At 40.5% G+C, this 13,932-nt stretch overlaps 1 protein-coding gene across 1 annotated transcript; it reads right to left on the reverse strand.

Annotated features, from left to right (window-relative positions):
- Positions 1-530: 530 nt before the first annotated feature.
- On the reverse strand, positions 531-12,796 carry LOC145723485 (fibrous sheath-interacting protein 1-like). The gene is made up of 2 exons (XM_081830875.1): positions 11,824-12,796; positions 531-1,028 (listed from the first exon to the last, which is right to left on the reverse strand). The coding sequence occupies exons 1-2, from the start codon at positions 12,380-12,382 to the stop codon at positions 982-984; spliced, it is 606 nt and encodes a 201-aa protein (XP_081687001.1). The 5' UTR covers positions 12,383-12,796; the 3' UTR covers positions 531-981.
- Between the last annotated feature and the right edge of the window lie 1,136 nt (positions 12,797-13,932).

The following is a 13,932-nucleotide window of genomic DNA, read 5'->3' on the forward strand; positions in this document are numbered from 1 at the left end:
CGCCTGGGTGGCTCAGTTGGTTAAGCGACTGCCTTCGGCTCAGGTCATGATCCTGGAGTCCCTGGATCGAGTCCCGCATCGGGCTCCCTGCTCGGCAGGGAGCCTGCTTCTCCCTCTGACCCTCCCCCCTCTCATGTGCTCTCTCTCTCTCATTCTCTCTGTCTCAAATAAATAAATAAAATCTTTAAAAAAAAAAAATCAGGTAATTGCTTAAACTCCTGTTTAAGCCAAGTAGCATTGCCAATAAGAAAGCAAAGTCTAGGGGCGCCTGGGTGGCTCAGCCGTTAAGCGTCTGCCTTCGGCTCCGGTCATGATCCCAGGGTTCTGGGATCAAGCCCTGCATCAGGCTCCCTGCTCGGCGGGAAGCCTGTTTCTCCCTCTCCTGCTCCCCTTGCTTGTGTTCCTGCTCTAACTCTCTCTGTCAAATAAATAAATAAAATCTTTAAAAAAAAAAAAAAAGAAAAAAGAAAAGAAAGCAAAGTCTATGCTAACATTGCTTTGTTGAGAAAATTCATTTTTTTCCTGTGATGCGTTGTACTTGCCACCAAGCATTAGAGAGGAGGAAAGCTGGAAAAATCAGGGCCCAAGTAAGAATTCATAGTGATTAAATCTGTCTGAATCCCAATGAAGTTGTAACACATAAAATCAAACATAAAGTCATCATAGCACTTCAACTAGTTTTAACATAGCACGCACATACATAAAATGTTGGTTTCTATAATGTATCCCTGATGTTACAAAATTGGCAATAAAACACAATTTTACCAGGAATTTCAATGGAAAAAAAAAACCACTGACCAATTGTATCCCAAGTCTCAAAAATATCAAAGAAATAGAATCCAGGTAGAGAAAATCCAAATATTAAAATCATTATTTGAGGAATGGTCCCTATAAATGCAGTCACTGAATATAAGAATTCAGAAAAAAATTATGTAATTGAATTTACCAACTTTCTTAAAAGCACACCCAGCAAGTCTTTGCTTAAGATTCTTTCCATTCTTCCGTCACATCTTCAGTCTCCTGTTCACCTGCACATTGAAAACAATAACCGAAATTGTTAGGCAATCAGAAATGTGTACATAATTAAGAAAAATTATTCAACCTACAGAACAGTAAGTCATTTTACACATGAGACAATAGTCATTCTCATTTAATATTTGAACACTCACCACAAGCTGCATACAAAGTTTACAAGAAAAAAACAAAAGAGAAGGTGCTCGCCTTCATTTAGCTTACAGCCAAGAGGGAACTTTGTAGGTTTTAAGAACTAGAATGGTTATGGATTTGGAGATGGCATCAACTTTCGTTGTTGCTTGCTTTGCATTATTTCCAGGAAGCAGGGTGAAAACAAAAGTAAATGAAACGTTCAGGGTGGATAAGAACTGATCATCTGCCATTTCTTCATTGTGAGAGAAAAGAAATGAGACACTAACAGAAAGGACATGGAAATATTCTCCCAACCTTAGTGAGAAGGTTACCAGAAAAGACAGAAGTGGTAAGAGAACCAACTAAAAGAAGACAATAAAATTGAATCCAGAAACCAGAAAAACTGAAGCCCTCATCCACCACAGGTGGGAATGTAAAATGGTGCAGCCACTTTGGAAACCAACCCAGCAAGTCCTCAAAAAGTTACCACAGACCCAATAATTCTAGTCCTACGTATATGCCAAAGGGAAATGAAAACATCCATCCACCCAAAAATCTGTAGGCCAGTTGTTTGGGTTTTTTTTTTTTTTTTTTTAAGATTTTATTCATTTGGGATGCCTGGGTGGCTCAGTCGGTTAAGCGTCTGCCTTCGGCTCAGGTCACAATCTCGGGGTCCTGGGATCGAGTCCCACATCTGGCTCCTTGCTCAGCGGGGAGCCTGCTTCTCCCTCTGCATGATGCTCCCCCTGCTTGTGCTCTCTCTCTCTGTTAAATAAAGGAATAAAATCTTTCTTAATTTTAATTTTTTTTAAAGATTTTATTTACCAGAGCGTGAGCTCTCTGTTAAATAAATGAATAAAATCTTTTTTAATTTTTTAAAAAGATTTTATTTATTTACCAGAGAGAGCATGAGCACACAAGCAGTGGGAGCAGCAGGCAGAGGGAGAAGCAGGCTCCCTGCTGAGCAAGGAGCCGGATGTGGGACTCGATCCCAGGACCCCGAGATTGTGACCTGAGCCGAAGGCAGACGCTTAACCGACTGAGCCACCCAGGCTCCCTGTAGGCCAATTTTCATACCAGAATTACATACAACAGCTAAAAAGTAGAAATAACCCAAATGTCCACCCACTGACGAAAGGATAAAGAAAACTGGGTATAGCCATACAAGAGATTATCATTCAACATAAAAAAGAACAGAGTACGGATACCTGCTACAACATGGATGAACCCTGAAAATATTTTGCTAAGTGTAAGAAGCTAGACACAAAAGGCCACATATTGTTATGATTCCGTTTATATGAAATGTCCAAACTGGGAAAATTCATGGAGACAGAAAGCAGATTAGTGGTTGCCTAGGGCTGGGGGCATTGGGGGAAAACGGGGAGTGACTACTAATGGGTATGGCGTTTGTTTGGGGGGTGAGGAAAATGTTGTCAGATTGAGAGTGGTGATGGATGCATAATTCTGTGACTATAAAAACCACTGAATTGTACCGTTGAATGGTGGCCAAAAAATGTTATGTCCACATTCTAATCCCTCGAACCTGTGAAAGTTACCTTACTTGGGAAAAGGGTCGTTGCAGATCGAACTGTTAAGGATTTTTTTTTTTTAAGATTTTATTTATTCATTTGAGAGAGAGAGAGACAGAGGAAGAGGGAGAAGCAGACTCCCCACTGAGCTGGGAGCCAGACATGGGACTTGATCCCAGGACCCTGGGATCATGACCTGAGCTGAAGGCAGACAGACACTTAACTATCTGAGCCACCCAGGTGGCCCATGAACTGTTATGGATCTTGAGATGATCCTGGATTAATCCAGGTGGGCCGTAGGTTCAGTAACAAACGTCCTTCCAAGAGAAAAGCAGAGGCAGATTGGAGACACACACGGAGAAAAAGGCCACGTGAAAACAGAAGCAGAGATTGGCAGGATGTGGCCACAAGGCAAGAAAGCCAAAGAATGTCAAAAGTCTGAGACACTGGAAGAAGCAAAGAGGCACTTTTCCCTAGAGCCTCCAGGCAGAGTATGGCCTTGCTGACTCTTTGATTTCAGACCTCAGGCCTCCAAATCTTTGAGATAGTAAAAAATTCTGTTGTGATCATCTGTTGTGGCAACCATAGGAAATGAATACGGGTATATAAAATCTATGTCGATAATGCTGTTATTTTTAAAAATCAACCTAATCATTAAGGACAAATGATTTGGAGTTTCAGAGAGTGAAGTGAGAAATGTAGTGATAGCAGGGAGAAAGGTGGGATAGAGGAGAAGCAGACCTCAATATCCCACACATGAGATGAGGAATGATAAGAGTGGCCCAGGCCTTCCCAGGTACTATTTCTTCTATCTGGAGTGTTGTCCTTCTTGCCTACCCAATAAATGACCCTCATCCTTGGAGGCTCAACTTGAATGTCACTTCCCCATCTCCCCAGTGTTCATCATTCCCTCTGTAGTGTGGCTACAGATTTTGTCCCCAAGCTCTTACTACTCTTGTCTCGCCCCTGCTGTGATTATATGCTTAAATGCCTGCCTTCATCAACAGACGATGAAATAATTCAGAGTTGTGATTGTGTCCTATTCCTTATATCCTAGAACAATGTCCTTAATGAATGAATACTGATGTCCAGAGCCAACCCCTAGAAATAGATTTAATTCATCTGGGATGGAACCAAGGCATTAGTCTGTTTTAAATTTCATCAAGTGATTCTAATATGTTGCCAATGTAAGAAGCATCGCCTAAGGGATGGACTTAAAATAGCTTAAAATGCCAGACAGATCTGAGGCAGATGCCAAGTAGAGAGATCTGAAAATCAAAAGTATACAGAGCACAGATGATCCCGTACCGGTTATATGTGTCTCCAAATAAATTCTCAACCATGAAAAGAGTTGAGAACTCAAGTTAGGGCATGCTTGTTCTTGGTGACTAAAGGGAAGGTTACCCAAAAGCAGGACAGGACAGATGTTTAGAGAGATAAGACAATCTGGAGAAGGTAGTACCTTCATTAAAATGAAATTTAAGAAGAAAAAGTAGGAATTGAGCCGATGGAAAAGAAGATATCTTCTGACATTATTTTCACCACCACCATATAGATAATCCTAGAGTAGAGTAACTAGTAAACCATCTAGTCCAGAGCTTCTCACACTTTAACAAGCGCACAAATCACCTGCTGGGGCATCTTGTTAAAATGCAGACTCTGAGACAGTGGGTCTGGAGCAGGGCCTGGAACTCTGCATTTCTAACAAGCTCCCAGGACTGCTGGTGCAAAGATCTAGTCCATAGCTAGGATCTTAACTTTTTCATTTTACCCAATTTGAATGAAGCAATGGAATCACAAGTTCTTATTAACTGATAAAAGGATAATACATTACAATTAAATACCAAACCTCTCCAACATGTTATTGTTGACACTACTAAACAAAATGATAAAGTGATATTTTATGAGTAGATGAAGAAAATAATCAGTGGCACATATTCACATGAAAAGCCCACCTCAAATCAAGAATGAAAGACAGCATGAAAGAAAATTAGTTGAAAGTAACTAAAAAAGATAAATTCATTGAGTATAAACTTACTAAAGTGTAATATCAAAAGGTAATGAACCCCGGAAATTTCTCATATAGCAACTCTGATATTTTGATCAAATAAATTTTGGGGAGTTAAGTTACTAAGAGCATCTGAAAGCAAAGAGTAGCCTTGAAAAAGGAATTTAACAAATAATAACTAGGAGGCCTGAAGGCACACACAGTTTGAGAGAAACAGAACTCCATCAAAGCAATGATGAGTTAAGTATTTCCCTAAGAGCAAGCCAACATATTTTTTAATGGAAAAAAAAAAGTTAGCTAATAGAGTTTCTTATTTTAGACTCTCAGTGCTCCACTACAAGCCAGAAAGCCAGTATTACCACAAAGAAAACTTTCTCAAAACAATCTAGTGCCTTTGAAACCGTTCAGGTGGCCGGAGTAAGGACATACACTAACATACATATCCTTCAAAACTGCAACATCCTTCACAAAAGCCAATCCAACTACAACCGACTCAAGTTACGTTCAAAAGTTACCATCAATGGTGAATCCCTATATTGTACACCTGAAACTAATTTAACATTGTATGTGAACTATACTGGAATTAAAATAAAAATTAACAATAAATAAGTAGGAAGTTCCAATCAAATAAACTGGTGGGCAGGGTTTCAACATGAAGTATAATCAGACTACACAGTTGTCATTATTGGTCAACTTGTCTCTGAGGACCCCGATGGAATAACATAATTAGCTTTCTTACATCTATACTGAAATCTGTATTTCTCAAATATGTATAGCAAAATCTTGTAGCTTGCATTAATTTGACAGACTGAATGCTCCATACCAGGGACTCTGATTGCAGGAAGTCAGGCTAGGGCCTTGGACACAGGTATAAAACAAGCAAGCAAAGAACTCCCCAGATGATCCTGATGCACTGTGCTCTGTAACAGTGCTCCTTGAACCTCACAGTAAGTGTCATTGGGGGATCTTATTAAAGTGCAGACTATGAGTCAGGTAGGTTTTCTAATAAGCCCCCAGTAACTGGGCCACACTGGAAGCAGCAAAGGCTTATAACATGGGATGGAAATCATATGGCTCCAAAGGGCCAGGCACATGAAGTAGAGAGGGGCAGATGGGGGTCCTGTGCCCCTGGAGGTACATGCCCCTTCCAAAGGGAATGTCTGCTACTCAGCTCTCTTCACTGGTGGAAGGACCTGCTGATTTGTCAGAAAAGTCAGAAGTCCAGGCTTTTATGGGAAATCTCCTGATTAAATGTCAAATACAGAAGTCCCTCTTATCCACAAGGAATATGTTCCAAGACCCTCAGTGGATGCCTGAGACCATGGATAGTACCAAACCCCATATATACTATGATTCTTCCTATACATACATACATACCTCTGACAACGTTTAATTTATAAATTAGATGCAGTAAAAGATTAAAAACAATACGAATAAAATACAACATTAACTTACCATAATAAAAGTTATGTGAACATGGGCTCTCTCAAAATGTCTTCTACTGTACTCATGTGATGATGTGAGGTAATAAAACGCTTAAGTGATGGGATGAAGGTGAATGACAAAGGCATTATGACATAATGTTAGCCTACTATTAACCTTCTGACAACAGGCCAGGAGAGTCACCTGCTTCGGTAAGGCTGCTGACCACAGGTGGCTGAAAGCACAGATAAGGAGGGACTACTACTATCCCATGTAAGCCGACCAAGTCCAGTCACGGACATAACCATTTTATGTGGGCTTTCTCGTTTGGTCCTTATTGAAGTATTAAAATCATCTGATCTTACGGAGAAGGAAACCAAGGTGTAGAGGAGAGAGATTAAATAATTTGCCAAAGATCACTGCTAATAACAGAGCAAGGGCTCAAAGCCGGATCTGCCTCACCCAGAGCCCACGCCCCCAACCACTAGACCAGCTCCTGCAGGTGGGTGAGCGCACCCAACCTCCCCCTGCTCCTCCAGGTTCTAGTCTGGGGTCCTGCTACTTACCCAGACTACTGCAAGCTTTAAGTAATTAATTGCCCTCTGGGTTTTTGTTCTCAGTTTCAATTTACAGTGACCAATCATCCCAGTTTGCCAGAGACTAAGGGATTCCAAGGACAAGAAACAGTCGGTGGTGAAATCAGGACACTCCTGAGCCAACCACGACAGTTAGTAACCCTAGTTTTCATTTAAGGTTGTTATTTTTAGAACAAAAGTATCTGACTCATTCGTTATAGAAATTTTTAAAAGCACCATTCATTATACGGGGTCCTATGGGAAATTCCACTTTGTTTCCCTTGAAGAGTTAGAGTTCTGACCCCTTTCTTTACTACTGCCTTGGTGTCCCTTTTTACCCTATTCTACTACTGTTGCTTTTGTTATTTGTATTTTCCTCTTTACTATATGAACTTCTGTTAATAAGTAGCTCAAATGCTTAGTGGGAAAAAGAATACCGTACATGCAGAGATGCCTTTTTGTTGGGATTCTCTAGAAAGCAATTCGACATAAGATAACTTGATTAAGTACTAGACTAACCACAGACCTGAAGGGCTTTCTCTCTGAAGTACCAGCGTACTCAGGCGTGTCTCGGAGGTGACGTGGTGGCAAAGAATGCTTACTCCCCGCTCTCCTCACACTTGAATGTGGAGAAACTTAGAGTGGGGAAGCATCCCGCCTCGCTCCATCCTGCTCCACGGTCTGCCAGGGAGAAGAGCCAAGTCCCTGATCAGTGAGTTTGGGGGAAGAAATGGCATGCTCGGCTCAGCCCCTTCCTCCACGGCCGTCAGTATGCACCCCCGCCCGGCCACAGGTGCTCCGTGGCTCCTGATGCTAGTGGCCCCATGTGGACAGGTCTCCACAGGTGAGGCTTGAGGCTTTTCACCTCCGCCAGTGACTGCGTGTGTCAGTTCACTCGGAGGACACAACATTCGGAAGACCATTCAGCTGCCTACCCAGGTCACAACAACCCCCTACCTTTCATTAGCAATGAAGCCAACCTCCTTGCTCTGCATTCCTCAAAAACCCCCTGTCTTTAAATGGGTTCCGATCTGGGTAGGGAAGAGAAGACACTATTTACCAATCCCCTAAAGCCCCAACAGTGAGTAAGTACAACACTGAATTTATTGGACCTTTTTTTTTTAAGATTTTATTTATTTATTTATTTGAGAGAGAGCACAAGCGGGGGATCGGGGGGAGGCAGAAGAAGCAGACTCTCCACTGAGTAGGGAGCCCAACTCAGGGCTCGATCCTGGGACCCCCTCGATCCCAAAGGCAGATGCTTCACCGCTAACCACTCAGGTGTCCCTGAATTTACTGGACCTTTTATGCAGAAAGTTAAGTATCAGAAGTTGCCGCTAAGCCTGAAGCACAAACAAGAAAAATGGAACTTTTAATACAGCTGTGAGACAGATCCTTATCTGTCAATACCACAATTTAAATTGGCCCTCAATGTCATTCAGCTGGGTTCTCTTTTTGAAGTTTTATCTGACTCTGCCTTTTAGAAGAATTTTAATACTTGTAACAGACCTCAGTTCCTCAAGAAAAAGAAAAGAATATATCAATAATATTTGCTATTGAAAGAGAAAATGATAACTGGTTTTTCTTAATTCGTTCCTGTCTATAGAAACCTACTCTGAATCACGTTCACATGTAACTGTTTCCTAGGAAAGACCTGAATATAACGTATCAGCTGAACATACTGCAACTCCTCATTCAAGTCACATCCGTAAAGAGCTTTGTGCCAAGGGCGCCTGGGTGGCTCAGTTGGTTAAGCGACTGCCTTCGGCTCGGGTCATGATCCTGGAGTCCCGGGATCGAGTCCCGCATCGGGCTCCCTGCTCAGTGGAGAGCCTGCTTCTGCCTCTCTCTCTGCCTGCCTCTCTGCCTACTTGTGCTTTCTCTCTGTGTGTCAAATAAATAAATAAAATCTTAAAAAAAAAAAGAGCTTTGTGCCAAGAAAGCTGGCTTGGCATTCAGTTTTGGTGTTCCCTTTCGTAGAGAGCACATAATTACAATTTAGTATTTATTTTTTTTAATTTTTTTATTTATTTGACAGAGAGAGAGAGAGGGAACACAAACAAGGGGAGTAGGAGAGGGAGAAGCAGGCTTCCCGTTGAGCAGGGAGCCCGATGTGGGGCTCGATCTCAGGACCCTGAGATCATGACCTGAGCCGAAGGCAGACGCTTAATGACTGAACCACCCAGGCGCCCCACAATTTAGTATTTAGAATAAAATTGATTAGCAAAGTATTTTACTCGTAAACACTGAGGTTAGTAAAATTAAAAACTCCAACCTCCGATATGCTAACATGCACTCAAAATGATAATGTAGAACCTATTCCTTAAAGTTTGTTATATAATAAACAGAAAATAAAATACGGTTCACATATTCACCTCTATGCCATCTTAACCCTCCATACTCACAGGGGTTGTTATAATCATACATTAGGATTATCTGGTGCCTTCAGAGGCACGTTCTTTGAAGTTATAGGTAAGCCACCACAGCTTCTTTCCATCAAGTCACATTAAGTTCTAGTTCATTCCATCTTGTCATGTTCTACTCAGAGACAGATATACATCAGTGTGACTCAAGTTCACACAGAAGTAAAGTCATATTTTAGTGAAGTACTCTTCTAAACCCCCTTCCACATAGACTCCATGGGAATGAGATCGCTTATGCAACAATCATCCCACCCAATTTAGTAAGTTTGCTTACAGTAGACAAAGAGGAGATGCAGATACTTTCTCTAATAAAAAACCCTTTATCCAAATAGAAAATACACCATGATCTTAGAGCAGAACAAAGTTTTCATAGTTTATTTATTAAATGAAGATCCTTAGTGGGGGAAGGTGGAATGCACCCACTTAATTGAATTGCATGTTGTAAAAATGAACTCTCTGCTGGATACAAATGTCATAGCTTATAAAATTTCATAAAAAAAGAGAAAAGTTCCAAATCTTTATATAGCATGTGAGGCTTGCATAATTCTTAAGCAATACCACCTGCTTTCATTCATAATGTGAAGAATAAATGTGAACCACATTTTCAGCATATTATTCTAAAACTGGGCAATTTAAATTTTCATTTCTTAAGCAGGCACTTGGTTTCAGGCTGCACTTTGGACATCAAAGGAGATGTAACAATAAATCAAAAGATAGGATCTTTGTCCTCAAAAAAATTACACAATTTTAAGGAAGAGAAGGTGTGTGTGTGTGCCTAATAACTTCAAGACAGTGTGTGTGAAATGATCTGATAGGGGACCAATGTTCTTGGACATTTAGAGGAGAAATCAAACTTCTTAAAAAGGGAAGAAGGGAAGGTTACACTCAGAGAGGATGGTGTTGGGATCTAACTGCCATTGAAGGGGTACCTGAACATTCTTCAGAAGAAAAGAGTAGGGGCTATCCAGGGGCAGAGAAAAGCCCTGGAAATCCCGAGACCAGATTAGCCATAGCCTGACTAACATGTAGAGGATTAGTTAGAGACTGATTAGGAAGAGATGGAAGTCAGTGGAGGCCGTGACCAGCAAGGGAAAGAATTTGGGTTATAGGGGCGCCTGGGTGGCTCAGTCGTTCAGCGTCTGCCTTCGGCTCAGGTCATGATCCCAGGGTCCTGGGATCGAGCCCCGCATTGGGCTCCCTGCCCGGCGGGAAGCCTGCTTCTCCCTCTCCCACTCCCCCTGCTTGTGTTCCCTCTCTAGCTGTCTCTCTCTCTGTCAAATAAATAAATAAATAAAATCTTAAAAAAAAAAAAAGAATTTGGGTTATATTCAGTAGGCAGTGGAGAGCTACAGAAGTTTTCTGAGCTGCGAAGTGTGGTTATCAAAACTGGACATTGGAAGGATTCGTTTGGTGGTGGTCAACAATGGCTTGAGGAGGGGGGAAACCAGAGGTGGGGAGGACTGGTCCGAGGGTCATCACAGTGTCCAGCTGAGGCAGCAGGAAGAGCAAGGAAGGGATGGGCATGGGAGACACTGCGGGAACAGAACAAACGATACTGAAGCTCAAGGTGGGGAGCAAAAGAGAGAGGAGATTCAATGATGACTCAAATTTTGAGTCCGGGTGATGGGGGAAACAGAAAGGAAAGAGGAAAATCTGAGTTAAAAGGAAAGACGAGGAAATCACTTTAAGGCCATAACCACATGGAGTTGTCTGGCAGGAGTGAGAAATACAAAACTGAGGAGTTAGTTCGGAATTAGTAGAGTCTAGATTTAATAGGTAGACTGGAGATAATAATAGTTGATACAGATTTAATAGACAATATATAAAGTAATCAATAGATTAATCAACAGAGACACCTACATTAGAGGAAAAGTTGAGTCTATTTAAATAGACTTCTAACATAGATAAATAATTGAATATTTGTTTATGTCAAAAACTGTCGATAATATTTATAACCTGTACCACTGTGCCACTGTTTTGGTTTTTTTGGTTTTTTTTGTTTTTTCTTTTACCATTGTGCCACTGTAAAGTGCAACACCAAATCAAGCCAAAATACCTGGGGATATACAAGTAGCTGGGACAGGAAGTTTGTATAGAAGCAAATAAAACCGCTAAGAAAATGTATTTCACATTTTACAAATTCATTCCCTGGAATAAATTGCCATCACTGAAATTCGGAAGTTAAAAGACTAAGCAAAAAGGGGCGCCTGGGTGGCTCAGTCGTTAAGCGTCTGCCTTCGGCTCGGGTCATGATCTCAGGGTCCTGGGATCGAGCCCCGCATCGGGCTCCCTGCTCCGCGGGAAGCCTGCTTGTCCCTCTCCCACTCCCCCTGCTTGTGTTCCCTCTCTCGCTGTCTCTCTCTCTCTCTCTCAAATAAATAAATAAAATCTTTAAAAAAAAAAAAAAAGACTAAGCAAATCTATTTAAATTATTTGCATCTGTTCAAACCAATTTGTCTTTTATTCTGAAATCATCACTGTTTTCTGTATAACTACCAAGAATATGTATTCATTACCATTACAAATAAGGTATCTCATAAGAGTACGAATCTCAACCTTGGTCTCACACAAATACTGATAAAGGTTACGTAGCAAGCTATTGACACCATCTGTGATTTACAAACATAACTCCCATCCTGCTCTACCTGAAACTATAACATCTTTATACTGAGATGCGGAGTAATAATTATTCACCAATATACACATTCTCCAAGCCTTACCCGTTTCTGGTTTCTCTGGAGGGCTGACTTTCAGATGTTGGTCTTCAGATGAAAGGCTCACATTGATGCCATCCGGTGGATCATCCAAGAAAGAGGGCCTTTTCAGTCTTCCAATGCCAAGAGTCTTTGACATAAAGTAGTCTTTTGTGTCAGTAATAACCTCATCCTCAGAAAATTGGAGGCATTTCAAATTCTCTGCTTCGATGACAAGAGCCTGGGACATGTAATGCCCAGTCAAGGCTTTGGTGAAATAGTGGCCTCTACTTGTCTCACATTCCGCATTCTCGGGTATATCTGCATCTTTAACCTCTGTGCTTTCGACCTTTGTTTCTAATCCATTTAGGAGCTCAGAGAGGATAGATCTGGAAAGATGAGGGACCTCAGGTGTTATATCCTCAATGTCTTCCTTTTCTCTTTCTGAAGGAAGTCTATTCATGGACTTTTGTTTGAGTGTGCATTCATCCAGAAGACACCTTAACTGTTCCTCAGAGAGAACTGATGTTGAATCTAACTGATGAAACAAACCAAATGCTTTAGTCAATTGACTGAGTACACACATTTATTTTTGATAAGCTTCCAGTAATGCAATATAAATGCAAGTGCCAGGAAATCCCTTACACAAGACACCCAAATAGTAAGATCATTCATTTTAAAGGATCCAGAATTTCAGGAGAAATGCACAGCATCCCTAGAGAATAGCTTTAGAATCTATCATACCTACTAAAGTCCAGGGGAAATTCCTTCAATACTGATGGAAATAAATTACTGCACCAAATTAACCACTAACTCTCTCTCTACATGTGGAAGTCACTTGAAATGGAGATTTTAGAACAGCACCTTCAATTTTATAAGTTTGGGGACATCAAGCAGGGAAGTAGGCAAACAGCCCATTGATAAACAGCTAGAAACCCTGCCATAATCTCCAGTAGGTGTTTCTCTGTTTTCCATCACTCCTCAGTGTGAACCCCCATCACCACCAATTTCTTAAAAATCTGGGGAAAAAAAAAAAAAAACACCTCAGGCAAGCAAGTCAGCCCATACCTGGCCCTGGGGATTTACCACTCCTATGTCTGTCTACAACTTTCAGTGGACAATATGACTAAAGACAGAAAAGGAAGGGCAAAGAGGTGGTGCATCCTGAGATGTGTAGTTGCTTCAAAACTACAGGTCTAGACAGAGGCCAGGGGCATTCCAATAACAGTGCATTCTGGGAGGAGGATTTGATCACAGACATTTAATCTCTGCTTGTAAAGGCTATCAGGGCTGAGCATTTCAACCAAGATCTTAAGGATTCAGAAGCATTGTTTTCTTCCAGTGAATGTTCTCAGGAAATAAAATAAATCAAATGAAAGTATAGAGCTATGTTCCACAAGAATTCAACTGAATAGCATGCCCCTTGAATTGCATCAATCTCAAAAGGAACCGAATTAAAATATATTGAAAAACACTGAAAATAATTTCTCTTTCTCTAAAGAATCAGTGCCATTCTTGATTTATATAGTGGATTATTTAGGAAAACACTAATCCTCTTTATAGGGGCGTGCATTATCTAAGAACAAAAAATCCCCATAAGAAAACCTAATCACGAATTGCAATGGCCTTAATTTCTACTTCAGTAAGGTAAAACAATGCTGTTGCCCTACTTAGTAGGACCCAGTTAGAATTCACCAAATATTCTGCATGTATAAAGTATCAGGGAGGGAAGGTGTTATTGGAACCAGTATAGTTAATTCTCTATTATTGTGTAATGCTTCGAATGAAGCTAACAAAAAATAGTATGTAAAAGAAATTTTTAAAATATATTTTGTTTTAAAATTATATTTAACTTCCATATATTAAAAACTAGTTTTCATAGTGGCAAGCACCATTATGAGTTTGAGAGTAGCAAGAAATTAGGAATATATTCTTAATAATTATCTAGGGTGAATTACCTAAATTTTGAATCCTAGATAACAAAAGTTAAAATTAACTTAAAATATAAAAAATAAAAATAACAAGTATATTAAAGTTTTTAAATAAAAATTAATTCAAAAATCAAAATCTGAAATATTAAAATGAAATGTCTAACCAATTATATCTTTGGACATCAGAAACAAACTGAGGTTTCGT

The sequence above is a fragment of the Leptonychotes weddellii genome, chromosome 9, assembly GCF_054177405.1.
Source record: "Leptonychotes weddellii isolate Sample4059 chromosome 9, ASM5417740v2, whole genome shotgun sequence".
NCBI classification, from domain to species: domain Eukaryota; kingdom Metazoa; phylum Chordata; class Mammalia; order Carnivora; family Phocidae; genus Leptonychotes; species Leptonychotes weddellii.

Bases quoted from the DNA above. Each gene is read 5' to 3' on its own strand.
- LOC145723485 (XM_081830875.1), bottom strand. From the start codon at position 12,382: ATGTGTGTACTCAGTCAATTGACTAAAGCATTTGGTTTGTTTCATCAG. The intron at 1,029-11,823 runs GTAAGGCTTGGA...TTCAATGTGCAG, and splicing joins TCCAGAGAAACCAGAAACGG to GTGAACAGGAGACTGAAGAT.